Source organism: Podarcis gaigeae, assembly GCF_964106915.1.
Source record: "Podarcis gaigeae genome assembly, chromosome: 13".
In the NCBI taxonomy this organism is placed as follows: Eukaryota; Metazoa; Chordata; class Lepidosauria; order Squamata; family Lacertidae; genus Podarcis; species Podarcis gaigeae.
In genome coordinates, this window is record NC_139689.1 from 5,162,023 (window position 1) to 5,189,838 (window position 27,816).

The 27,816-nt window shown below is 49.3% G+C and overlaps 1 protein-coding gene and 1 long non-coding RNA gene across 5 annotated transcripts in view; one reads left to right on the forward strand and one right to left on the reverse strand.

The window, feature by feature from the left end:
* Nucleotides 1–10,200: 10,200 nt before the first annotated feature.
* LOC310829115 overlaps nt 10,201–27,816 on the forward strand; it is a 31,001-nt gene continuing 13,385 nt past the window's right edge. The window contains exon 1 of the long non-coding RNA XR_014557155.1: nt 10,201–10,880. This is a non-coding gene — a long non-coding RNA (uncharacterized lncRNA). The remainder of the gene's footprint in view (nt 10,881–27,816) is intronic.
* Nucleotides 10,884–27,816, reverse strand: part of KCNAB3 (potassium voltage-gated channel subfamily A regulatory beta subunit 3) — a 59,477-nt gene continuing 42,544 nt past the window's right edge. For 2 of the 4 annotated variants that reach the window (XM_083706895.1, XM_083706892.1), the window contains exons 7-14: nt 25,795–25,838; nt 24,969–25,055; nt 24,466–24,501; nt 22,178–22,263; nt 20,849–20,969; nt 20,062–20,156; nt 18,322–18,442; nt 15,468–17,104 (exon numbers count right to left, since the gene is read on the reverse strand). In XM_083706895.1, the coding sequence (XP_083563021.1) occupies nt 16,866–17,104; nt 18,322–18,442; nt 20,062–20,156; nt 20,849–20,969; nt 22,178–22,263; nt 24,466–24,501; nt 24,969–25,055; nt 25,795–25,838 (829 nt within the window). In that variant the 3' untranslated portion in view covers nt 15,468–16,865. Of the gene's footprint in view, nt 13,985–14,249; nt 15,246–15,467; nt 17,105–18,321; nt 18,443–20,061; nt 20,157–20,848; nt 20,970–22,177; nt 22,264–24,465; nt 24,502–24,968; nt 25,056–25,794; nt 25,839–27,816 lie in introns of those variants that run through there. The other 2 variants (XM_083706894.1, XM_083706893.1) reach the window with 2 other exon arrangements.

Below are 27,816 nucleotides of genomic sequence, written 5' to 3' on the forward strand. Positions count from 1 at the left end.
GCTTAGGTTTGGGGAGACTTGCTGAATCAGGAAGTCTGGCTTGCCTCTCAGCTTATGAGGATAATGCGTGTGGGTAGGAAGTGCCAGTGTTCGAAATTAGCCGGGTGCTAGTAGCACTTTTTGACAAGCAACCAGTCTTTTGGCACTGGGAGATGTCCGGGCTGCTGTCAGCTGGTTTGCCAGGCATTGCGGTAGCAAAAGACTCGCACCATTTGCTGCCGTTCAACCCTGCAGACCACCTGATTCGTCTGACAGCAAAATAATATCAATGACAACAACAATAACCGTTGTTATTGTTGTTTTGCTCCCAGGCTGCCTGGTCTGGTAGCACGGCAGGAGAAAAAAAAAGGTGCCTAGACATTTTGTTTTGGTGCCCACAACCTAGGCCCCAGGAGCCACATGGCTCCTAGCTTCCTATCCCAGTTTCTAACACTGCTAAAGTACAGCCATGCATGGTGTTAACGGAGAAATCTGAGGGCTCCCTTGGACAAAAAAACAAGGACACCAGCCAGGAATACCAGAGCAAAACAGCAGCCAGTAGGCTTGGTCTTTATTGAAGACTGTCGCAACAGGACTCCCACCTGCCACCAGGTGGAACAAGATGGAAGCCCTGAACAAAAGAAGACCCCAACTTTTATTAGCTACTAATCCCCCATGCTACACCCCTAAGACTACATCATGACTACATCATTGACACATCACAAAGAGGAGGGGTTCAGGGAGGAGTTGTGGTGGTAACCTGAGTGTCTTGTCACCTGTCGTGTTCCTCCTTTCCCCCTCCCCATGATTACATTCCTGAGTACAAAGAGGAGTTCACTGTTTCCTGCCCCCAGAGGGAAGGGCTGGTCACTGTCCTTTGTTTCAGTCCGTACTGAATCCACTCCCATATGCAGGTCCTTTGTGAGTGTAATGATCTGTCTAGGACCATCAAGGTTGGCATGCCAACTGGGTACGGTTCCCGCTTGGGGGATTATGGCGGCCTTGTGTCAAGTCTCTCCCCCCCCCTTTGATAGTCCTTCCTTCATGGTGTAAAATAAAAGTGGAACGGTACAGATCCGATGTATGGCCGATTTTCTATGAATTTATAACAGAAGCGTCGTGTGTGAATGTGTGTGTGTGTCGTGTTTGTACAAACTGAATGATTGGGGTGGGTGGGTTCCTGCAACAATGGGACCCCTAGGCTTTCTGAAGGCCAGGCAGAATAATAATCACAACCACCTTTGCTATTTACAGTCCCTCCAAACCATGGAGCACGGGGCTTTTTTTCAGCCCAAACTCACCACAACCTCAGGTGGGCGCCATTGACAAGGGAGGTACCGTATTCATGGTAAGTTCCAGCACCTCTTATTCTAGAAAAATACCACTGTATATGCATATTAGCTATTGTTACTATTGCTTATTCAACTTCTATTCCACCCTTCCTCCCGAAGGAGCCCAGGGCAGAGAACACATCAATCTTAAAAGCATTCTAAAATCACTCTTAAAACTTTCTAAAAGCAGTTGAAACATTATCTCAACCAGTGATGTGTGTATGAAAGCTTATAAATATGCTAATGCTTAAATTCCCAGTAGGTTGCGATTTCTTTGCTGCAAGGGCAGTGGCGTAGCGTGGGTTGTCAGCACCCGGGGCAAGGCAAGTAATTTGCGCCCCCTAACCCATGGATTTGCGCCCCCTAACCCTAACCCCCAGATGTTGTGCCCGGCTCCCCCTGCACCCCCACGCTACGCCACTGTGCAAGGGATTATCCACCTCCGAGGGGTGGTGATGATGGACTCCTGAGAGGGGAGCACTGTGTGTGTGTATCTAGGGAGATATTAAATAAGATGGGGGGACTGCTCACTGCATTGGGTCCAGGCTGGCTCTTTGGCACTAAAGCACTGTGTGCTGTTCAGTAAACAGAGACACTGCGCTGGAGAAATCTTGTTGGGGAAACCCTCTGAGGTAATGGGAGAGTTTAATGTTTGTTGACCGCAAGTGCCGGAAATCCCCCTTGCTTGAGCCAATTTTCGCCCTGGACAAATAAGATTTACTGGAAAGGCAAACAAGGTTTTGCTTTGGGTCTGCGTTTACTAGGACTGATGACTCCACCGGGGTCCTGTTCTCTGCTCTCAGAGAGGATATGATAGAGATGGCTAAATTTGCATTGGTCTGACTGTTGTATCTTAAGGGCCAAGAGTGTCAAAAACCTGCTCAATTGCCTGAGCATGAGTCATCCTGTTGACGTGTCTGTCTGGGGCCTTGGCAGGGAGAGCTTTCTGATGAGGTCAGGGCTCCGGTTCTTTGGCTGGCCATCCAGGAAGCCTCCCAGTGCCAGCTTCTCCCTGCCGGGGAGTGCAGAAAGCAGGATTTGAATTTTTTCGCCCCCAAGTATGGAGATAGCAGCTGTTTCCTGGTTGCTCCGTGTGTTGACTGAGCCTTCAACCAGAAATTACCCTCAGGGTTTTAACCTTGTGCAACAATGCACGTACACATGCAGCCGTCTCAGTCTGGAACACCCCCTTAGTCCTGACCCCATGGCATAGAGAGGGCATCACCCTGCCCTTCAATCGCATCCCATAGCCATCCCCCACACCCCACTTCTGATCTCCCTTCACTGACAGTATTTGCATAGAAAGTTTTTTTCCCTTTAAAGCAACAGCTGGAATAAATATGTAGAGGTTGTGATTGATGGCAGTTAAAGTTGATGTTCAAGGGAATTTCTGGCCTCGTAAATATGCTCACCTGTCAGAGGCCTCTTTATTTGTGGCCATTTTCACTGCCACGTTTCCTTGTGGTGCTGCGTTACCTTTCTACCCACAATTGACTCTAATTTTGTTACTAATGCCATTTGCAGAAGGATCTGCTCACCCGGTTAAAGTGTATAGAAAGGGCATTTTCCTACAACACCCATTCCCACCACCTAAGCTGGAGTGATGCAACATTTTTGAGTGGGTGAGTGATCACTAAGCTATGCCAGGTGGAATAAGTCATCCCAAGTATTCCCTTCTTCGCTGAGAAGGTCCCGTGCCTCCTGAGGTGTTAGGGCAAGGCTGACAACCACATCCTTTGCTCGCGCTGGTGAATTATGAGATATGATTCCTGTTGGGCAACACCGTTCATGATCTACATCAGCTTTCACCAGCTTTCAGGTGTCTTGGACTACAACTCCTATTAGCCATATGCCAGCTGGGACTGATGGGAGTTGTAGTCCAAAACACCCAGTGGGCTCCAGGTTGGCAAATGGCGATCTAGAGGGCAAATGGGAGTCAGGGGAAAGGACTATGAGGGGGGAAAGCCATCTAATTTGGTTTTTCTGATGTTTGTATTTTTGACACTGAACTAGAATTCATTTGCAAGTTTGATTCTATTTGTTTGGGGCTCAGTTGAGACCAGGGTTTCCACTACCACTTTAGAGCTAGCTAGGAAGACTAGGACTTGCCGATCGAAAGGTCGGCGGTTCGAATCCCTGCGGCGGGGTGCGCTCCCGTTGCTCGGTCCCAGCGCCTGCCAACCTAGCAGTTCGAAAGCACCCCCGGGTGCAAGTAGATAAATAGGGACCGCTTACTAGCGGGAAGGTAAACGGCGTTTCCGTGTGCAGCTCTGGCTCGCCAGAGCAGCGATGTCACGCTGGCCACGTGACCTGGAAGTGTCTCCGGACAGCGCTGGCCCCTGGCCTCTTGAGTGAGATGGGCGCACAACCCCAGAGTCTGTCAAGACTGGCCCGTACGGGCAGGGGTACCTTTACCTTTACCTTTAGGAAGACTGGGTTATCACCGGTTAGCATTGTGAATAATTACTGTAGTCATGAGCTTTGCGTGGAAATGTCTCAAGCTGTACGTCTTGTATTTCAAAGCTGCTTGTCCCCACTGTGTATATTCCCCTTGCTAGAATCACAGAATTGTAGACTTGGAAGGGACTCGAGGGTCATCTAGTCCAACCCCCTGCAATGCAGGAATCTCAACTAAAGCCTCCATGACAGATGGCCATCCAACCTCTGCTTAAAAACCTCCAAGGAGTCCACCACTTTCCAAGGGAGTCCATTCCACTGTCAAACAGCTCTTGCTGTCAGAAAGTTCTTTTCCTTTCTTGTAACTTGAATCCGTTGGCATGGCTCCTACCCTCCAGAGTAGGAGAAAACATGCTTGCTCCATCTTCCATGTGACAGGTCTTTGGATATTTGAAGATGGCTATGATAACTCCTCTCAGTCTTCTCTTTTCCAGGCTAAACATACCCTAGGTCCCTCAGTCTTCCAGCTGACGATAACACTTCATGCATTTGACAGAGTGGGATCTAGTCCATGAAAGCCGATGCCACAATAAATCTTGCTCTTGGTTTTGTGAACAGTCAGCTACTTGGGGGGGGGGGGGCTTGTACTAGGCGCTGTACAGATCGGCCACGGAGGCATAGCTGTTCCCAACTGGAGGTCCTCTCCAGACCCATTTGGGATGATAGTGGATCTGGGTGTTAAGACTCCCTTCCTTGCCCGCAGAAGCAACATCTCCCAGGTAAACAGGAAGCCATCAAACCGGTTGAGGACAGAAGCTCATGCAAATTTCATTCTTGGCAGCTGCAAGGATCTCTGACAACACCTGGCTATCACAAGGGAATTTGAAATAGCTGGGAATGGCTGAGCCTGACAGAATTGTCTCTGCATGAAACACCAGCCAGGATGAAGTAAAGAGTAAATATGCTATCTTTCAGGTTCACGGAAGTCTCAAGAGCCCAGCTTGATGGTTGTGAACATTAATGTTATATTGCCAGTGGTGTAGCGTGGGTTGTCAGCACCTGGGGCAAGGCAAGTAATTTGCACCCCTTAACCCATGGATTTGCGCCCAGTGCGGCCGGGCCCCCCTGCACCCCCCACACTACGCCACTGTATATTGCTGCAAAGATCTGAGTCTGTAGTGGAGAAATCCAGTCCCACAAATTTCTGCGACTTTCCACCTTCATTTACACTGGGGGTGTGCAACGAAGGGAAAGGAGCAGATCACAGGAATTCGGTCTATTTTTCGATTTCTGTCTGCTCCTTTGACTCTTGTTCTTTAGGTAACTAATATGACTTGCAACAAAATGTTTGCAGTGTGAGGAGTGCTGCTGTCCAGGTTCCCACCCTATTAGCTAGTCATGTTCTATTCCAGAATACTCCATTCCATTTGTTGTCCCTCCAGCTAGCCTGCATACCATGGCACTGAGCATACTTTTTCTTCATTGATATGAGGTTGTTTTTCTTGCACCCCCGTCACATTTAAGCTTTTCTGCCCCCTCGATATTGTTGTGGGTTTGCGGGGGTGTGTGTGTGTGTGTGTCAATCTGGACAATGCCCTGAGTGACCTTCATTCAAAGGAAACCAATCCCTGGAAAAGCGCTGAAACCCCTGCAGTCTCCCACCACTCAGAGGTTGGGGTTGGGCATTACAATATTTTTTGTACTTCTGCAAACCTTAGACTTTGCCTGACCCTGCTTATATACGCCCCTCTTGTGAGCGTGGATGATGCTGTTTTGGCTACATTAAGCAACCACATTTGGAGAATGAGTTTGCTGCCAAGCCTGCAGAATTCTTGCAAGAGCCTGAAGTGTGATACTAGGTCAGCGATGTGCAATTCCCATGGCCTCAAAGGGCCTCGCCTTTATTCCTCGCCATCCTTCCAGCACTGATCTGCTTGCTGCTGCTGTCGCCTCGCCTTCCTTGCATGATCTCACATTTGCTCTGAACCAAGGCTTTCCAAAGCTTCCTCCTTTGCCCTCCCCTTCTTTCTTGATTCATTCCCAGCTGCAGAGTGAATCCACTGATTCAGTTCGTTCACTTAAGGATAGGGAGAGAGAATTGGCAGGAGCCGAGAGACAGGGAGCTGCCAACTGCAGCTGCCACTGCCGCAGATTGCATGAGTCAGCCTCTTTCTAAATAGTGAGAGTGGCGTTATAAATTCTGGGTTGGCAAATCAGTACATGCTAATCCCAAGATAACAACAACAACAATCCTTACCATTTATTGAGTGCTCTGTATGCTTCACATACATTACCTCTGTAATCCTTCTAACAACCCTATAAAGCAGGCCTGTATTATTAGCCTATATTGCACTTGCGTGCGCGCATACACACACACAGTCAGTCACTCCAACCCCAGTTCTTGCCATCCCTCGCAGGATAAGAGAACTATAGAGTGTGGCGTCCAGGCTGGCCAGACCCCAACAATGGGATTATCTTTCCTAGAAGATTTACCCAAGGCAAGGCATGAACTGGGAGAGTATTAAGATTTCTGTTGGCAAGAGCCATTTGACAGTGGAACAGACTCCCTGGGAAGGCGCTGGACTCTCCTAAGGATAGCCACTTGTCATGGGTTCTTTAGTTGAGATTGCTGCATTGCAGCCGGTTGGACTAGACGACCCTCGGGGTCCCTTTCAACTCTTATGATTCTATGAACGTGCATGTGAGTGAAAGCATATATATATACAGATATGGCTGGGCCATGGAAATGATGTTGAGTGGCTATGTCACTTCCTGGTTCACGCTGCCAAGCTATTTTTAGACATTACAGTGGTACCTCGGGTTACATACGCTTCAGGTTACAGACTCCGCTAACCCAGAAATAGTGCTTTGGGTTAAGAACTTTGCTTCAGGATGAGAACAGAAATCATGCTCCGTTGGCGCAGCGGCAGCTGGAGGCCCCATTAGCTAAAGTAGTGCTTCAGGTTAAGAACAGTTTCAGGTTAAGAACGGACCTCCGGAATGAATTAAGTACTTACCCCGAGGTACCACTGTACTGGGGATGGAAGAGTGAGTTGCCCATTGATATGAAGACTAAGCATGTTCAATGGGCACAAACTGCTGTCGGGGTGGTAGTGGTGGAGTACTTGGAACCCTGAACAGAAGCACTTCACACTGCAACACTTTGTTGCAGGGCCCGCTCCATGTGTGATGCGCGCGCGCACACACACTCTGATTAAAGGACACCTCAGTTGACCCAAAGCATTTTTAATCTAACTGATGAAGCAATCAGACGTTACAACCCTATACTGTACTGAACTCTTCAGGCGAAGAAATCAGATTAAGAAAACTGTGTAACTGGGATCAGCTTGCTTGCTCAAGGGGGTCCCATAAACGACACCGGCTTAATCTATGACAGGAGCGTAGACTAATGTGTGCCTCTTGCTTTCTTGGCGAGGAATGCTCATAAACCTGGTAATTGTAGGCGCCACCTGCTCCTTCCCACAATGCAAGCAGCTTGACAACTCAAGTTGCAATTTCCATCGCTTGCCTTGCCCTGGTGAAAAGGAAACCAGACAGGAAGCACGTCGTATATGCTCGATGGGCTCAACTCTCCCCGTCATGCGAATGGCCATAGATCTAAAAAGACGGGCAACTTTTACTGTGTGTTTTTCATGAGATTTGATGCAGAGATTTCCCCCTCCTCAGACTGCGGTGCTCCTGTTTCAACCTGCACCTCGTGCCACCAGCAGCGGTGAAACTTCTCATGTGCCGAAGGCGCTTGGGTTTGTGACTCGCCAATCTCTCGGCTAATAACAGAGGAAGGTAACTGATAAGCTATTTCCTCTTGAATAATGTAATTGCGCAGCTGAGAGGAAGCACTGGTTCCCCCAGGATACCGCAGCACATGGACCAACGCCACTTGGCAAATGTTTGAAGGACTTATCACAGCATGAACATCCTTGTGCTCCCCAAGGCAGAGTGTCACCTCCAAGAGCCTGGGACAAAGAGCTGTAGCTCACTGCTTTGTGAGCAAATGGTCCCAAGGTCAGCTAACAGCATCTCTGTAGAATCATAGAACTGTGCAGTTGGAAGGTACCAGTCCAGCCCCCTGCAAATCAGGAACCACAATTCAAGAATTCCTGAGAGAGGGGCAGCAAGCCTCTGTTTAAAAACCTCCAAGGAAGGGGAGTCCATGACGTTCCGGGGGACCCATTCCACCTCTGAATAGCTCTTATCCTCAGAAAGTTCTTCCTAATGTTTCTTATTAATCATTTAATTGCACCCCGCCTTTTTGCCCGACAGGGACTCAAGGTGGTTTATGGATAAAAATAAGAACAGCTACAAACATAGGGGGAAAACCCAATCATTATAAATGAACACTAAAACTATATATACACATTTAAAAATCCATTAAAACCGTAACAAATAATTACAATAAACACAGCACAGCGTCGGCCCTTTCGTTAAAAGCAGTCAGTTCCCAAAAGCCTGTTGGAAGAGGAAAGTCATCTCCTGCTGGTTCAAGGACAGCAAGGAGGGAGCCAGTCCGGCCTCTCTAGGCAGGGAGTTCCAAAGTTGCATGGGAGCAGTCACCACCGAGAAGACCCTCTCTTGCGCCACCCACCAAACATCCCTGTGGAGGTGGCAGCACTGAGAGAAGATCGCAGAGCCTGGGCAGGTGTATATGAGGGAATACGGACTTTCAGATACAGTAGCTGGGACCTAAGCTGTATAGCGCTTTATTGGTCACAGCCAGCACTTTGAATTGTGCCCGGAAACAGCAGTGAAAATGTTCTAGCAAGGGAGTGGCCTGCTCCCTAGAACCAGCCCCAGTCAACAATCAGGCTGCAGCCCTTTGAGCCAGCTGAAGTTTCTGAGCACGTTTCAAAGGCAGCCCCATGTAGAGTACGCTACAGTAATCCAAATGGGAGGTGACTAAGTTTTGTGCCACTGTGGTGTGTTGCAGGAACCACCCCCCAATCATTCAGTTTGTACAAACACGACACACACACACACACATCAGCCATACATCGGATCTGTACCGTTCCACTTTTATTTTACACCATGAAGGAAGGACTATCAAAGGGGGGAGACTTGACACAAGGCAGGCATAATCTCCCAAGCGTGAGCCCTACCCAGTTGGCCAACCTTGATGGTCCTAGACAGATCATCACACTCACAAAGGACCTATATATGGAAGTGGATTCAGTACGGACTGAAACAAAGGACAGTGACCAGCCCTTCCCTCTGGGGGCAGGAAACAGTGAACTCCTCTTTGTACTCAGGAATGTAATCATGGGGAGGGGGAAAGGAGGAACCGGACAGGTGACAAGACACTCAGGTTACCACCACAACTCCTCCCTGAACCCCTCCTCTTTGTGATGTGTCAATGATGTAGTCATGATGTAGTCTTAGTGGTGTAGCATGGGGGATTAGTAGCTAATAAAGGTTGGGGTCTTCTTTTGTTCAGGGCTTCCATCTTGTTCCACCTGGTGGCAGGTGGGAGTCCTGTCGCGACAGTCTTCAATAAAGACCAAGCCTACTGGCTGCTGTTTTGCTCTGGTATTCCTGGCTGGTGTCCTTGTTTTTTTGTCCAAGGGAGCCCTCAGATTTCTCTGTTAACAGGCGCAATCTCCTTTGAATGTCATTTGAATTCTTCGGTCAAGGTCCTACCCTCTGGAGCAGCAGAAAACAACTAGAGATGCGAAGGCAGCTATCGTATCTCCTCTCTTCCAGGCTAAACATACCCAAATCCCTCAGCTGTTCCTGATAGGTCTTGGGTTTCCAGACCCTTCAACAACCTGGTCACCCTCCTCTGCCCACCTTCCTCCTTGTCAGCACCCTTCTGAAACTAGGGTGCCCACAACTGGACACAGAACTCCAGGTAGGGTCTGGCCAAGGCAAAACAGAGCAGAACTATTATTGGGAAGCATGCCTGCTTGAAACCTTGTAAAGGAGAAGAATGGGAGTTTAGATTTGATATACCACTTTATCACTACCCGAAGGAGTCTCAAAGCGGCTCACAATCTCCTTTCCCTTCCTCCCCTACAACAAACACTCTGTGAGGTGAGTGGGGCTGAGAGACTTGAGATAAGCGTGACTGGCCCAAGGTCACCCAACAGCTGCATGTGGAGGAGTGGGGAATCGAACCCGGTTCCCCAGATTACGAATCTACCGCTCTTAACCACTACACCACACCCAGGCAGCATAGGCATGGATCCAGCAATGGTTAAGGTTTAATAGGAATCATAGGATTGTGAGTTGGAAGGGTCAACAAAGGTCAACCCCTTGCAATGCAGGAATATTTTGCCCATTGTGGGGCTCTAAGCCATGATTAAGAGTTTCAAACTTGTACATGTTGTTGCATGCTACCCCGATCTCTGAGCAGGGTCCTGCTTCCTTGGAACAAAGCTTACTGTAGCAGAGACTAGGATGATGATGATATAGACTAGGATGATGATGATATAATAATAATAATAATATTTATATGCTGCCCATCGGACCAGGTTGCCCCAGCCACTCTGGGTGGCTCCCCAAAAAATATTAAAAACATAATAAAACAATGCAAGCGAGGGTGAGCGCTATGCTCCTGTTGCCCACCACACAACGAGTGTCTGGCCAAGTGTTTGTTGTGTTTCATTTCCAGGTCAGAAAGTGTGGACCTAAGAACAATGCATTATCAAACACAGACGCACAAACTCGGTGGTAGACTCACAGAATTGTAGAGTTGGAAGGGATCGCAAGGATCATCTAGCCCATACCCCCTGCAATGCAATAAACGTTGGCCCAAAGTGGGGCTTGAAGCCGTGACGCTGAGGTTAAGAGTCTCATGCTCAATGGTCGGGGGATGAGGTCCAGCATAGTGTAGTGAGTGGCTGGAGTGTTGAACCTGGAGCTGGGAAGGGCCTGGGTTCAAATCCCCATTCAGCCATGAAGCTCACTAAATAAATAAGTGATGGGGAGTGGAGTCCAGGGACTCAAGGTTCATCACACCAGGCAGAGATCTCTCTGTCATTCCCCCACACTGTTTTCCAGGTACAGATGCCTGCGACTGATTGTTGTCATGACAATATGAGCATTTTAAGACAGAACATTGCTGAACGGTGGAGTCTCATTCCCCTTCCAAATCCTCTTCTCAAAGCATCTCATCGATCACAGGAACAAGCATCACAAAACACCAAGCAAGACCAGGTCTGTCGCTTCATGTATTCTTTATTTCAGTATTTCAATATTTCACATATCTCTCCCTGCCCCCACCCCACCGCCCAAACACACACACATACACACACACCCCAAAAGAAAAGGGGCAAAAAAAAACCTCTTTGAAAGCCACGTGCCCATTCTACTTATATCAAGCATTTTTTAAAAATCCCTGCAAGGTGGTCTCTGCAGGGGGACTGCTTTTCAGTAGAAATAGCTCTTTTCTCTCTCCTTTAGGGGCAATTTGTGCACAGGCCTGCAATGCCTCTGCTGTGCTGCAGAGGGAGCTGCTCTCCCTTGGAACGAGCTCTGCGCTTTGAAATCTTTCAGGGCTTTCTTGCCTAGCCTCTTTCCCTTTGCGGATCCAAAAGAACATTATCAAAAGGCGGCTAAATATTACTAGACTCACACACAGAGAAACACCTTGTAAAGCCTAGTCATATCTGGGGGCAGGAGCCCAGGAGTCCAGCTCCCAGGTAAAACTGACCTGAACCCCCCTTTTGCCATTTAAAAATATCTGCCTGTCGGTTTGGAAATCTCTTCTAAAAATTGAATATATTCAGTCCCCCCCCCACCTGCCAGCCCCACTTCAGATTTCCTACGCAGTTTCTAAACAGATTCCTGGCCCTGAGCTTTTGTGGGGTACAAATCTGGGCTACAAACAGATAGAATCTTAAAAACCTTAAAAATTGTAGGGTTGGAAAGGGAACCCCAGGGCAAAGGTGTCAAGCGTCCCTTATTTGGCGGGACAGTCCCTTATCCCAGCGCCATGTCCTGCTGCTGTCCCTTATTGATGATGTCCCTTAAATAAGCTACTGAAGTTAATGGGGCCCTTTCTATGTCCAGCTGTCCTTTGTCAACAACAAATTGTTGCTGTTTTTTTTGTGTTGAATATATGCTATATGGTAATTTATGGACCTAATAGGTATCTAAAGCCATTTGCATGCAACAAAATATGTATTTTATCAAAGTAATTGTCGATCCCTTATTTTGGCTGCTGATCCCTTATTTTCGAGGCTGCTGGTCCCTTATTTTCAAATCTAAGTTGACAGCTATGCCCCAGGGTCATCCAGTCCGAGCCCCTGAAATGCAGGAACCACAGCTAAAGAATCTTTGACTGTCAGCAATCCAACCTCTTGTTTAAAAACCTCCAGTGAAGGAGAGCCCACCGATGTAAAGATTATACATATATTTAATTATATTAATGTTTCCTATTAATGTTTTTAATTTAACACCCCCCCCCCCCAATGTTTTAAGCTGTTCTTATTTTATCTGTAAGCTGCCTCGAGTCCCTGTCGGGGTAAAAGGCAGGGTATAAATAAATATATAACAAAATACATTCAAAGCCTCTAAAGATTGCAGTGGTTAAAGTGTCAGACTTGGACCTGGGACACCAGGTTTCAAATTCCCACTAGGTCATGAAGATTATAGGGTGTTGATCTTTGGGCTGCCTTCTCTCAGCCTAACCTCCATTGCTGTGGGGATTAAATGAGGAAGGGGAGGAGACCCACATAAACCACCTTGAACTCCACAGGTGTGGCGTAAATAATAGAATTGGAGAGTTGGGAGCACGAGGGTCATCTAGTCTAACCCCATGCGGTGCAGGAATCTTTTGCCCAAACGTGGGACCCGAACCCGTGACCCTGAGATTAAGAGTCTCGTGCTCTACCGACTGAGCTATCCCTCGTGGAAACAATGCAATAAATAAAGCTCAGGAATGATCTGAGGAACCGAGAGGGGTGTGTGTGGGTGCCATCTTAGAAATCCCAAGCAGCCTCAGTTCTGACCTGCAGACCCACCCCGACCCCCTGCAGAGACTCCTGGAAGCGACGGAAGGGCTACTCTAGAGTAAAACTCGAAGCAGACTCATTCTCGACAGAGAAAATATATGTGTATATATATATATATATACAGCATCGTATAATTTTGCAGCCAGTGCGAGGGGGACAGGTGCCACAGTGGCCCTGCCCTGGAAGCGCAGCAGATTCAAAGCAATGAGTTGTGCAAAAAATAGGGTGCCACAGGGCTCCCCGGGAGCAAGGGGGTTCGGGGGGGAGACTCGGTTGCTAGCCTTCCTCTCTCCCCACTGCCCCAAGGTGACCCTTTGACCCTGAGGACGCTTTTTTTCCAATATATTATTGCTTTAAGAAGAGATGGCTCTTTCCCTAGAGGAGGGTGAATATGGAATTCTGTTTTAAAAAATGAAATGCAAAAAAAGAAAGAGAAAGAGAGATTAAGTCAGAACCAAAGCGATAAGGCAACCTCCACCTCCGCAACGAAACGGGAAGGTTCGGTGGTGTCGGCCTCTGGGGAGGAAATTCATGGCAAAATGAAAAACCACAGAGGGAAACTGAGGGGGAAGGAGAGAGAAATGTCTTTTTTCTCTCTCTCTCTCTCTCTCTCCTCAGCCATCTGCTTCTGCTGCTCCTGAGGAGCAGGAAGGGAGCCAGTTTTGCTTTCCTGCCAAAAGTAACAGGGGGGAATTTGTAATGGCATTCTGTGAGGAGAATAGCTGCAAATTAGATGAAGGATTAGATGAAACCAAATAAAGACATTACAAATTACGCTTTGGGGCAGGAGGTGGGGGGGGGGATACATTTGAGGAACATCGGAGAAGCTGAAGTGGAGTTTGTGGGCAAAACGGCTTTCACTTGCCCAAAGGGCTGATCCGCCCGACAACCATGAATTTTGGGCCTTCTTAGCCCCCCAAAATGGAGGAACGTAATCCTGCCATAGAGATGACTGCTCTCCAGTCTCCACTCGGCGGGGAAGGGGAAACAGGTTCTGGCAACGATTTTGCACTGCAGAAACCTTCCTCCCTTTCCCCACTCCCTCAGTGGGAAAAATAATAGTCCATGACTAGGCCAAGTTAAGCACACAAATTGACGGACAAATTTGCCTTTGTCTAGCCCCACTGTCCTCAAAAGGTGGGATTTGTTTTATTTTCCCTGGGGGATAAACCTTAAATGTTTAGGAATGGAAAGACAGTGAAGGGAGGAGGTTGTGTTGAAGAGGCAAGGCAATAATTTACGTTGTTTTTTTTTGGGGGGGGGGAGGAGGGTGAGTAGAAATAAAAGATGGGAAGGGGAAGAAAGCTGGTAAAGTAAAGGTAAAGGGACCCCTGACCATCAGGTCCAGTCGTGACCGACTCTGGGGTTGCGGCGCTCATCTCGCTTTATTGGCCGAGGGAGCCGGCGTACAGCTTCCGGGTCATGTGGCCAGCATGACTAAGCCGCTTCTGGCGAACCAGAGATGCACACGGAAATGCCGTTTACCTTCCCGCCGGAGCGGTACCTGTTTATCTACTTGCACTGGCCTGCTTTCGAACTGCTAGGTTGGCAGGAGCAGGGACTGAGCAACGGGTATTTGTATCCAAAAAAGGACTCTAGGAAGGTTAAATTTGAAGAATTGGGGTGAAGGGGACTGTCCCTTCACAATATCCCCACCAGAGACGGGCTATCTGAGCTATGTCCTCACTGGGGCCTTCACACAAGGCCGGCCTAAGACATCTTGGTGCCTGAGGCAGGAAATCCAAAATGGCGCCCCTCCAGCTCATGCGCAGCTCCCATTCATTTAGCCGAGAGGACTTCCCACTGGGTTGTGCCCAAGATGGCTCCTCTGCGGTCCCTCAAAACATCATAAAACCTGCAAATGATGCTAGTGGGATGCCCCCCCCCCAACGAAAGCACAAGATGCTGAGGAGAAAAGTAAAGTAAAGTATGGAGTGACTGATAACGCTACACGGGACTTTGGTCGGCGGGGGTAAATATGCACTAAAGATGCTCAATTGTTATCATACACCAGCTGTGAGCTTGTTTTCCCCACTCCCCCCATTTTGCCTTGTTGCGCTGTGCCCGCCCCATGTTTAAAAACCAGGCGCACTGATATGGGAAAGAGAGAGGCAAAGCGGCCGGCAGTTCCGGCGCTAGCGGGAGGCGGTGCCTCTTACCCGCCGACCCCATAGCTGGGTTGCTCATGCCTTATTATTTGTACTGTAATCTAAGCAGGCGGCTGCGGGGGGCAGGCGCTAACCCGCCAGCGCCCTCCCACTTCGCCCGCCGTGGAAGTATACGGTTATTTGGTTCTCATGCGCGAAGCGGCTCCTCCTTGCCCACCCCCGCCAAGTTGAGAGGCGGCAGCTGGTGGGAGAGAATGTGGGGCAGGGAGGGGTAGGTAGGTGGGGCCAGGAGCCCCCCAGAAGAGGAGCAGGAGGCAATGCAGTCCTTTGGGACAACAGCGTGCAACGTCCCGGGCGCCAATGTGTCCCTACGCCCGGGACTCTTTTTTTGCATTGGGCTTGTTGCCCAGGAGCGCATCAATTTCCTGGACGACCTGGGGCGTCAGCTGAGTCAGAACCTGCAGAGAGAGAAAGAGAAGGGCGGCATGACTGAGGAGGAAGGGCTTCCGCCATAGTGGCAGTTAAAATACGTTGCAAACTTTGTATGAGAAATCGGGTTAGCAAAAACGGAACTCCACAGCACCATCTGGTGTCAGAGCATTAGAATGCATAGACAAGCCATATAAAGTGTTTTTTCTTTGCCAATGTAGCCGAGTCCCATGCCAGGTTGTTTAAGGGATGTAAGCTTTCAAAATAAATAGGGAAATAGAGTGGGCCAGCAATTCAATAAGCTGGCTCATATGTCTGTCAAAGGCCAGGGGAAACCTGGATTTTAAAAAGAGCTGCAGGGTGTCCCAGTTTTCCTCTCTGTGGAACCCTCTCTAGTGCCCTGGCTTTTCTTTCCATCCCCTTTTTAACCACCACTTTTTTCTTTGAGGGTTTTAAAAAGTAAATAAATGTCCATTTCCCCTCACGATCACTTCTCTCTATTATATATAGTTGTTCCTGCTCCCCACCTACCTGTCGCCATGTTTCTTTTTTAAAATTTGAAATGGAAATTGTAAAGCCACTAAGCTGGTATGCATGATGTGGAGAAAATCTAGAAGTAATTATTTTCTTCCTCTTTCAATGCCACTTCAGTGCCACTTCCACTTTCAATGGCTACTTTGTGGGTGGGATTCGATCATAAACCCGCAAATTTGGGTTGTGCAGTTAAAAACGCACCATTAAACTCACCCAAACAAGAAACCACAGGCTTTTTGTGGTAAGGAAACTGGCAAGAAAATACGCTGGGAAGTGTGTGGGACGGCAATCGCTCAATGAACAGCGGACATGGTATAACCACTGTGCTTAGATTGTTTTTAAGAGGAGACAAGAGGAATTCATGAAGGAGAAGAGGTCTATCAATGGCTATTAGGCAGGATGGCTCTATGGAATGCCTCCAAAAACCCAGGATGAGGTTTTATTTTATTACCTTCCCTTCACCCTAAGATCCCAGAGCAGGTCACAATGATTTAAAATACAACCAGATCAGGGCTGAAGAACCTCAGGTCTTGGTGGGGTGTGTGAGAGAGAGATGTGGCCCTCCAGACTTCTCTATCTGGCCCCCTGGATTCTCCCCAGCCACACCTCTACCAGACCTGCTCTGCACTTGCTCTTTCTTTTTTTTTTGGGTGTGTCCTTGAATTCTTGATAGTGCCTGCCTCATGCTTTCCTAGATATAGGACAGAGATGGGTGTGTGAGTGTATGCAAAAACTATTATTATTATTATTATTATTATTATTATTATTATTATTATTAAAATTTGTATACCACCCTGCATCCATAGATCTCAGGGTGTTCTGCAACATAAAAATACAATATAAAAAATGTAAGATGCATAAGAAAAACAAGAAAACTAATAAACCAATAACCCCCCCCCACAACTCATTTAAAAGGGCACTAGATGTCAATCAGCCAAAGGCCTGGATGTAGAGGAACGTTTTCGTCTGGTGCCTAAAGGTGTATAATGAAGGCGAGTGTACAGAGGTGAAATCTGCACCCATTGCTCTACCCTCTGCCTTTTGCTCCTGGCCCTGCCCACCACAGGGACAGGTGGCCCTCGGAAGCTTGCCCAGAAGGCAATGTGGCCCTTGGTCTAAAAAAGGTTCCCCCCTCCTGGCCTGGATGAATATTTGTTCATGTTCTCATGATGCTTCAGGAACAGGACAAGATATAAATGCGCACAGACTGGGGAAGGTTTGGCATCCTTTATGCCAGACTTTGCACCCTTGTTCCTTCTCCTTACCTGGATGGACCCCAAGTTCTCAATGAGCTGTTCGGTGCTGGAGACCCCGAGAAGGACAGAGCTGACGCCTTCAGAGCGGAGGCACCAGGCTGAGGTTAAGAGGAGACAAGAGAAATCAAATAAGGAGAGCCGTTTAAAAACTTGCCACCCTGGAAGAAAACATAAGGGCCGGGGAAGAGGCGGAAAGGGAGCAAAGAGCTGCTTGCCCACTCAACCACTTAACTTCAGAGGAATCTGGGTGGAGTTAATGCACCATCTTGGCTGCTAAAACCTGCCTGGGATAAACTTGAATTAGGCCCATCTTCATGCACACTGGCCCTGGCTAAGAGAGAAACCTCCTGGGGTTGCTGAGTGTCAGGGCTCAGTTCCGCCCAGCCCTGGAACTAACCTCGGAAGGACAGCAAGACCCTGAAGAGCTGCAAGGTCTGGCCATCTCTGCCCCAGGACTGGAGGTCCCCTCACCAGCTGCCTGGCTGGCTCTCGGACCACCCTAATCTCCCCCAGGGCCACAGGAGTAGAAGAGGTGGCAAACTAGACACGAGATTCAGGGCCACTGCCAAAGTGCCTGACTTAACTGCACGTGTGGCTACTTGAGAGTAGGGGGGGAGCTAGGGAAGAAGGGCGTCTCCAGCGCCTGGATAAGCTCCCAGTTTCAGCTGCTGCATTGCTGATGCTCCACATTCAAGTCCTCTAACTTGGGGAACAGACAAAATACGAGGCCGACCTTCTCTACTCCCATGGGCCAGGCCGAAGCACCAGGAAGCCAATTGTGCAGCGGGGCTCTACATCGCTCTTGGGCAAAGGCATCTTCTTTTCTCCCGTAACTTTTCAAGAGAGGTTATTCCAGGACGTCACACACCTCTTGCAGCTGGAAACCGCCTCCTGATTTCTAACCTACTTCTCTTAGCTGCTGGTAGCTGCTGAATCTGAGGAGCTTACATTGCCACCTTTGGCCTAAGTAGCACATCTCCTTTTAGCTCTATGGCTAACAAAGGTAGCTGCCACAGGGGTCCACCTAGCTTGGTGTTGTCCACACCAACTTCCTGCAACCTGGGGCTTTCCAGATGTTTCAGACTACAGCCCCCAGACTGTCGTACAAAACATCTGGAAGGCCTCAGGTTGGGGGAAGGTTGTCTACAATGACAGCTGGTGGCTCTTCAAGGTTTCAGGAAAGGGAATCTCTCCCACCCCAGAGCTACGTAACTTTCCCACCCCTGAGGCAGGATCTGGAATGCAACCTGCCCCAGATGGGCAGCTGTTTCTGAGGCCTGCCCTGACCAACGCAGACGCTCCGCTCCTCCCTCACCAATGGCCAGCTGCGCCACTGTGCATCCCAGGCGCTCTGCGATCGGGTGGAGTTCCTTCACTTTGGCCTGCTGCTTCTTCCCATCTTCACTCTGCAATTTCTCCTTCAGCCAGTGGTACCCCTGGAGGGTGCGAGGAGCAAAGGAAACAGGCACAGAGGCACAGAATCATAGAACTGTCGTCTCGGGAGGGACCTAAAGGGTCGTCCAGTCCAGCCCCCAGCAATGCAGGAATCATAGCTAACACACAGCATGGCGGTGAGCCACTGGCAGGCAAGGATGGAGGTTGTGAACCTGCAAAGCAGCCCTGAGGGATGTGCTGAGCAGCCAGCAAAGGATTTAGGACCCCTCCAGATTTTGGGGGGGGGGCAGGTAATTTTGCAGCAGGTGTCACTGACACAAGAATAGTGCCTTAGGGGTGGGTTCATAATGGATCATTGAAGCATCATTGAGCTTTATTAGTTGTCCTGCAATGTTTTCCCAATGTTGTGCTATGATGTCAAAAAAAGTGGGACAACACCACCTACCCCCCGCCCTAAAACATTTGTGGTATAAGAAGCTACAGGATCTCAGCAGGACATGAGTAGTATGCCTGCTCCGAAACCTTTGTAGGTATGAACAGTCTTGGAAACAGGAGTTTGTGTAACCACCCTGATAGCATCATGAACACAAATAATCATAGTTACAGATAGGTAGCCGTGTTGGTCTGCCATAGTCAAAACAAAAAAATATTTTTCTTCCAGTAGCACCTTAAAGACCAACTAAGTCAGTTCTTGGTATGAGCTTTCGTGTGCATGCACAAAAAGAAGAAGTTGTTGGAAGAAGTGTGCATGCACACGAAAGCTCATACCAAGAACTGACGTAGTTGGTCTTTAAGGTGCTACTGGAAGGAATTTTTTTTGTTTTGACAAATAATCATGAATGCACAGTAAGGAGGAGGTCTGGAGGAGACCCTGGTGTTTTGGTGTGGATAGTTTCAAGTATCACTGAGACATCAGCAACAAATTGATTTATGTTTGGGACGAAGAAGGGAAGTGTTTGGTTTCTTGGAGCATTGCCAGTGTGCGTAATCTGAGCCCCAGGACTTCTGTATTCCCAGTGTTTGAAAGTACAGTGGTGCCCCGCAAGACGAATGCCTTGCAAGACGGAAAACTCGCTAGATGAAAGAGTTTTCCGTTTTGGAGGTGCTTCGCAAAACGAATTTCCTATGGCCTTGCTTCGCAAGACGAAAATGTCTTGCGAGTTCCTGCGGGTTTTTCCCCTCCCCCCCTTTTTCTAAGCCGCTAAGCCGCTTATCCGCTAAAAGCCGCTAATAGCGCTAATCCGCTAAGCCGTCAATGGGCTTGCTTCGCAAGACGAAAAAACCGCTAGACGAAGAGACTCGCAGAACGGATTCTTTTCGTCTTGCAAGGCACCACTGTAACAGTGAAAAGGGAGGACCTAGCAGGTCTTGTGGGCCCAGTAAACAACTGCAGTTGTAGGGCAGTCAGGACCAAGGCTTGTGAGCTGTGAGTTCCGAACTGGTTGTCATTAACCTGATGTCCTCCAGACGTTGTTGGACTACAACTCCCATCAGAACCGGCAGAAAGGTCAGCAGTCAGGGATGATGGGAGTTGTAGTCCAGCAGCATCAGGAGGTCTCCGCAGGCCTGTCCCCCCTGATTTAAGGGCTGTGTGTGATGTCGACAGGGTGAGATGAAGTTGGGAGGCGGAAGGCCTCAGCAAAAGAAAAGGAGACGGTACCTTCATGGCGGCACGGCAGTTTTCAGGCACCCGTTCCTCATATTTTCCTGTGATAAGTCCACAAGACAGCGGGGACCAGGTGATGGCTCCCACTCCTAGCAAAAAAACAAAGCAGGTCAGGTAAAGAGAAGGGGGAAACAAATTACATTCCCCACCTCTTCCTACCACTGTACACAGATTAATTGAAATAATAGCCAACAGGCCATCCTAAATCACAGCTCTTCCTGGTTTACTTTGCATTGCAAAAGTCTTTTAACGCCACCCCATGCTGAGAAAAGTCAACAGAGAAGTGCACATATTAATCTTATCTGCTCCAAAGGTCACCCTCCAATATGCCTCACGCAGAATTGTACCCTGAATCTGGGCTTATACTCCCAAGGGATCATCTTGCTTCTACCTGCTGCTCCTCCAGAAACACATTCCTCATATTCCATATCCAATCTGCAGATCCCTCTGTATCTTCTGGTTCCTGGTCACCCCAGCCTCTCCCAGCAATTTGCCTCCATTGGTCCCTATAATCCCTTCTCCTGTACACAGACCTCAAGGCCTCTCTGCCTAGCCCTCAGAATGCCCCCCAAACTGTGCTGGTTTGTGCCCAAAGTCATTTTATTGGGGAAGATAGGGAGCAAAACAAAGGGAAAATTTATATTAGCCACTCAGCTCCATTTTCGACTCTGGCCCTACCCACCACTGGGACACATGGCCCTCAGAAGCTTGCCCAGAAGGGAATGTGGCCCCTGAGCTAAAAAGGGCTCCCCGGCCCAGCCCTCTCCGCCTGCCTCCATACCAATCTTGTGGTAGAGCTCTGGCAGCTGCGTCTCCACCTTTTCCCGCTGGAACATGTGGTACTCTGCCTGTTCGCACACAGGTGGGATGAGGTTGAACTGCCGTGCCACGGAATACGCCTCCTGGTTTAGGGGAGGGAGGCAAAAAGAATCGGTCTCGCAGGGCGGACTTGCTTCTGGTGGCAGATTGAGAAGTGCAGGGTCCCTGTCAGGAGAGTCACAGCCAGCCCCCCCCCCCCGATTATGTAAAGGTAAAGGGATCCCTGACCATTAGGTCCAGTCGTGGCCGACTCTGGGGTTGCGGAGCTCATCTCGCTTTATTGGCCGAGGGAGCCGGCGTACAGCTTCCGGGTCATGTGGCCAGCATGACTAAGCCGCTTCTGGCGAACCAGAGCAGGGCATGGAAACGCCATTTACCTTCCCGCCGGAGTGGTACCTATTTATCTACTTGCACTTTGACGTGCTTTCGAACTGCTAGGTGGGCAGGAGCAGGGACCGAGCAACAGGAGGTCACCCCGTTGCGGGGATTCGAACCGCCGACCTTCTGACTGGCAAGTCCTAGGCTCTGTGGTTTAACCCACAGCGCCACCCACATCCCGTCCCCACGATTATACAACCACCTTATAAGTGATAATTAGGGATGCATTGCAAAGATCATTGCAGATCTTCACATAGATCTTCTGTTTTCTGTGCATGTACACAGGCAAATGTATCGAGCACTCCAGTATCTTCTGCTGCAGCGACTGAATTTCTGCCTGCCTTAAAGTCCCGTTGTACGTAACAGAAGTAGCACAGCCTCCTCTTGGAACGGAGGCACCTTGTATTTTCAGTGTATTTCTAAAAGCTTAGCTTTGGATCATACAAAACAACTCAGTGATCTTCTTGCACACCTTCTCCAGAGTGGCCCCGGGAGCCCGTCCTCAGCGGCTGACCCGCCTCCTTTCACTCCGATTGGCTCCAATCAGCACAAAGGGCGAGAAGGCTCCTTCTCGGTGGCTAAAGAGCTTCCCTTTCATGCTGATTGGATGGCTCTCAGATGCTGGAGGCAGGCGACCTATGAACGGGTCTCCCAAACCCCTCACAACGCTGGACCACAACGCCACTGCTTCTGTGAAAACATGCATCAGTTCGTTTTGCACCCGCCCAGTGGCATAGTGTGGGGGGTGCAGGGGGGGCCGGCCGCAACATCTGGGGGGGCGCGCTCGCACTCGCAGCTCTCTGCCCCCTGCTAAAATCCACGGGTTAGGGGGCGCAAATTACTTGCCTTGCCCCGGGTGCTGACAAACCACACTATGCCACTGCACCCGCCTCTCCGCCACCCCAGAATTTACCATGATTTCCATTGCACTCCAGCGAGAGGTGCCCCAGTACATGGCCATCCCCTGGTTGATCACGTAAGTCATGGCACGAACAATTTCTGAGGGTGAGAGAGGAGACGTGAGAGAAGAAATTGCCCCCCAGACCTTTTGCCTGTCACCTTTGGAAGGTGAGCCCAATGTAACCGGGGCAGTTACTCTTTCCGCCTCCAGCAGGAACGGAATCCCAACAGGGAGGGAGAGAGAAAGGCGGGGAGCTGGATTTGAGCAGTTACTGCTCCAAAAAGCTGCACCACGCCCGTAAGATCGCTCAATCTTGCGCTCCCCCTGTTAATCACATTTTTCACAATGAAATCAGTGAATTACAAGCTGGCTAGAATCCTTTTCTAGGGGGAAAAGATACTTGTGTTATTCATCTCTACTTCATTAAAAGCACAGAAACAAATTGGTTTGATCTACCGATAAACTACTTAAAAAAAAAATTCTTTCCAAACTAAGTTCCCAAAATGCTATAGTGAAAATAATTTTGCCTTCCCTCTCCTCTCCCATATTGCAAAGCTTGTTCAATTGTGGGTTCATGTGATATTAGGAAGCACAAAGGCATCTTGAGTTCCTGCATTTATAGTAAACACACACATACATATATACACGGACACAAAACAGGATTGTCAACTTTAATCGCCTTTAATTGTTGCTTGATTTGCAGGTATTAAGCAGGCAAACTTTTCACCTCCCCATTTACAAAAGCTCCGCTTACTGCTTTTTGCAGCTATCAAGTAGCTGTTAAAGGCATAAGAACAGGCAGGTTGCTTTGTTCTGATCAGTTGGCAATGCGACACACACAGAATTTTTCTCCAGCAGAACACAACAGCATGCGAGCACACAAGACACACATCTACTTTCAGGGCAGCATCCCCATCCTTGGGTCTACAGTCGGTGAGGTCTCTACAGAATGGAGACTGGGATATTCATGGAAGGTTTCCCCTCTAACCCCAGGAAGAAAAGGGTGCAATCTTATGCCCCCATACCTGAAAGCAAGCCCCAATGATCTCAGCGGGACTTACTTCTGGGTAGGCATATGGGTAAGGTCTTACAAGGATCTGGGGCACAGGGCCGTTGCAGTGGGGAGGGCATTATGGGGTGCAAAGAGGAGTATTGGGCTTCAGGAAGGAGGCAGGGGCTGGCCATACCTCTCAAGAGCCTGGCTTGGAAATAAATCACTATACAATGAAATATATATGCAATGTCTGCAAGCATTTCAGCTGGCTAGGTGGACCTATCTCTCCTCTCTTCCCCCTGCACCCTGTTCTGGGGGTGCACCTGACTGTGCCCCCTGAGCCAATTGTGAGGGGCACAAGAGGGGAGAGGGGCAAGCCCCATTTCACAAGCAGAAGTCCTTGCATGCGTTTCCACTGATGAGACTCAATAGCTCGATCCTGCCCCGTATGCATTGGATCTTGTGCAAGGCTCTGATTTTCACTATCTCTCAGATTTCTGGTGGCAGCCCCCAAGCTAAAGTCTCACAGTATCTCCGAAACAGACCTCAACGTGTTCCGCACACAGCCTTCTCCATGAGGTGAGGAACGTAAGTTCCTCTCTTACATCAGGTATTAAGTCTACCTTAGCCTAGGATTGCGCAGTGTGCTTGTGCTGAAGAACGAGACTGCAAGCTTCCTCCCTCTCGGTGAACCCTCAGCCTGTAACAGCAGGTGAAAATCCTGCAGAAAAAGCTCTTTCATGCTGGGAAAATCTCCTTCCTAAAGCCTCGCGCAGAGCAAAGACTCTTTGATGCATATGAGATTCAAGTTCTTCTAAACCTGGGGTGGGGAACAAATGCAGCCTCGCAGGGCTCTCTGAGGCCCCCCAGGAGCCTCTCTAGACTACGCCCCTCACTGATCCTACTTCCCATCACCCTCCTTGGATGTTTTTGCTTGCCTGGGGTGTTTAACTCAGAGTTTAACTCTGGTCTGTCTTGATGGCGGACAGACCCTACGGTGCCAAGCTGACCTTTCCATCCAACGCTCCACCCACTTTTGAATCTGTCCCCCTCCCATGTGGCCCTCAGATCACAGCCCAGGCGGGATCGTGGCCCTCAGTGTTCCCTGTTCCAAGGGGAACGCGCCGCCTTTTCACAAAACAGCTTCCTTTAGCCAGAACGGCTTTCCGAAGCTAGAATAACCCTTCATCCTGTTCCTCGCTTGAGAGAGGTATGGGGCTCACAGGATCTGGGGTGGACGGGGCAGCAAATTGGGGTGGATTTTTTTGGGTGGGGTGAGGTGGGAGATCGGGGCAGTCTGCAGTACCTTCCAGCAAGAGCAATCGGAAGTTCGGGTCGCATTCTGCAGGAGGGGAAGGAGAGAACCAATGAGATGCCGCTGGAATTGGGCACAGGGTGTGTGTGTGTGCCTGGCAGCAAAAGGGTCAGGATTGGGGGGGGGGGGAAATCTGCTGCAGGCTCTTTGCCTGCCCTTGGGCAAGCTGTCTGCTCTTGGCCTCAGTCCCCCCCCCCCACTGCGTGAAGAATGGGCTTAATAACGACCTTCCTCAAAAGGTTATCATGCCTGTGGGAGCTAACTGCGAATAACGGGATTGTGATAGCAAGAGAAGACAAGGAAGGGGAGTCTCTCAGTTATGGCAGCAGCGTTGCTGGGTGTCTGTCAAGCAAGGCAGGCAGTCGCAGGTAAAGGGATAGCTGCTGAGAAGCCTAGGAGAGAGGATTGGCCTCCCCTGGATCTGCTATGGGGAGGTGTCTGGGGAGGCAGCCGTGCCACATCCTGACCCTTCTGAAGCAGGTTGGGCCACTCACCTTCCATGGGGCTGTTGGCGTCCATCCGGTTAGCAAAGACAATGTCGACGTACTCCAGCTGAAGCCGCTGCAAAGAGCCTTTGAGCCCTGCGAAACAGCAGCGGGGAGTAAGGACAGGGGTGGCATAGGGAGCCCCAGAACGGCTGGAGCTTAGAGCAGACTTCGCCCTCTGGGGATTGGGCACTGCAGCGCCCACCAAGCCCTGCTCCAGCCCGGAATGAAAGCTTGCCCCAGAGGCAAGGGCCCCCAGCTGCAGATGCACGTCTCCTGATCTCCAGGGGCTCTCCCAAGCAAGGTTTCTATTGCGCATGCATCCTGATAACGTTCGCCCAGACATCGTGGACACCGTCAGACTCAGAGCCACCCTTGGTAATGTCTTCTGTCATTTAATGAGGATCCAGCCCCATTTGTCCGCAGGGAATGTAGGTGAAAGCAAGGGCTACCCCACACTTTCTGGAGTATTTGCCCCATAGCAGAAGGAAAAAAAGTCCAAACTTTGGGGAAGTGGGATTCCTTGCACAAGGCCTCCCAATTGACTTTAACTATGCACCCAGAATCCCACTTCAAAATAGCAGAAATTGAGAAGCACCCCAGAGATCTAACTCTTGAGAATGGCATCAAGAAAGAACGGCGGGTCCCCAACTCCCATTCGCCTCAAATCTCATCTTCTTCAACCCCTCCAAATCCTTGTACCCTTTTGACACCCCTCTGGTAGTTCCCAGATCCCTCAAACCGCCAAATGCTTTTGCCGTCCAGCATATTGTGGTCACTTCCTTCCATCCCCCCCCCCAAACCCTGAAATATCAAGCCCAGCTCCTCCCCTTACCCTCAATGATGTGTTTCCGCGACAGGCCTCTCTCCGTCTCAGCCCTTGGAAGAAAATAAGAACAAAAACCTGAACGTTAGGAGGAGCTTTGGGGGTGCTTAGAGGTGTTTCACAGCGAAACGGACTCCCCTGGAAGTGGACTCTCCCTTTCTGGAGTCTTTTAAGCAGAGGTTGTGTGGCCCCTTGTCATGTCCCTTCCCGCTCTACGATACTACAAAACTGAGGCACTGCAAGCCATTACCATTTACCCACTGCTGCCCTTTGGTGGGGCAGGAGGCAGAGAGATCAATGGGAGGAGAAGCCAGAGATGATTGTGACGTTAACATACGAGAGTGCTGGAGGTGAAATAGTTAAATAGGTTACCCAATCAGAACCCAGGGGGGTGGAGTCAGAGGGACTATAAAACCAGCTCTGGGTGAAGGGAGGAGTTCAGTGGGTGGAGTGGGAGTGAATTGGGATAGAGTCTGTGGGCACGGTTGAGTTAGTGTAGAGAAATAAGCTGAGTCAGGAACAGTTAGGAGCTAGGAAGACAAGTAAATATCTGAGAGGTGGTTTAGTGAGTGAGAGCAGGTAGTGGAAGTTATAGGTTGTAATTGACCGATACTGTTTATGAAACCACACGCTTGTTAAACTGCAATAAATAAACAGAAGTTTATGTTCCAATTTAACCCTGACAGGACTCAGAATTTTACCAGGTAGGGCCTGGGTGGTGGCAGCGAGAAATAAAGTGGTGACACAGGGATCAATAGATGGTGAAATGTCTGGGGACCCTGTGTGATCGCCCCAATGATGACAGGTGGAAGGGAATTATTCTAATTTTGCTTTTATCTTCATTCACTGCTGTATTATATAGGAGGCATCACTGAGACCAAGGAGCAGGAAGCTGGCAGGCGAGGTAGCCCACCCTGGTTGGTTGCAGGTAAGAAGGGCAGGCAGGGGACAAGGCAGACTGAGGTTTGCTTCTTTAAACTAATTTATTGCATCTATATCCCATGTTTTTGTCCAAGGAGCTGTTATGGAAATGACATGGGGGGAGGATGCATTTAATAATAATAATAATAATAATAATAATAATAATAATAATAAATATTTATTTGTACCCCGCCCATTTGGCTGGGTTTCTCCAGCCACTCTGGGCGGCTTCCAACAAAGATTAAAAATACATTAAAATGTCACACATTAAAAATTTCCCTGAACAAGGCTGCCTTCAGATGTCTTCTAAATGTTAGGTAGTTGTTTATTTCCTTGACATCTGATGGGAGGGCATTCCACAGGGCGGACGCCACCACTGAGAAGGCCTTCTGCCTGGTTCCCTGTAGCTTTGCTTCTTGCAATGAGGGAACTGCCAGAGGGCGTTTTATTGTTCTTTGGGTGATGGGTACTTTAGAAGTATTGGGAAAGGTGTCTGATAAAGTGACCTAATGTTGAACTTGTGTAACCCTTGTACACCCCTCCCCATTTGTGACATTTGAATTATGGTGCTGGAGGAGACTCTTGAGAGTCCCATGGAATGCAAGAAGATCAAACCTCTCCATTCTGAAGGAAATCAGCCCTGAGGGCTCACTGGAAGGACAGATCCTGAAGCTGAGGCTCCAAGACTTTGGCCACCTCATGAGAAGAGAAGACTCCCTGGGAAAGACCCTGATGTTGGGAAAGATGGAGGGCACAAGGAGAAGGGACCGACGGAGGACGAAATGGTGGGACGGTGTTCTCGAAGCTACCAGCATGAGTCTGACCAAACTGCGGGAGGCAGTGGAAGACAGGAGTGCCTGGCGTGCTCTGGTCCATGGGGTCACGAAGAGGTGGACACGACTAAACGACTAGGCAACAACAACAAAAGCGATGTAGTGATGATGTATCAATGATGCCTCTTGAAGTGTATTCTGGGGGAAAGAGGGAAGTTTTAAAAGAGGATGTCACCCCCTGCTCGGGGTTCTTACTCCTGTGGGGACCTGTTGTGCAACAATAAAGATCATGGTCTACTGACAGCTTGCTTTGCTCCAAATTGCTTGGCTGGAACTT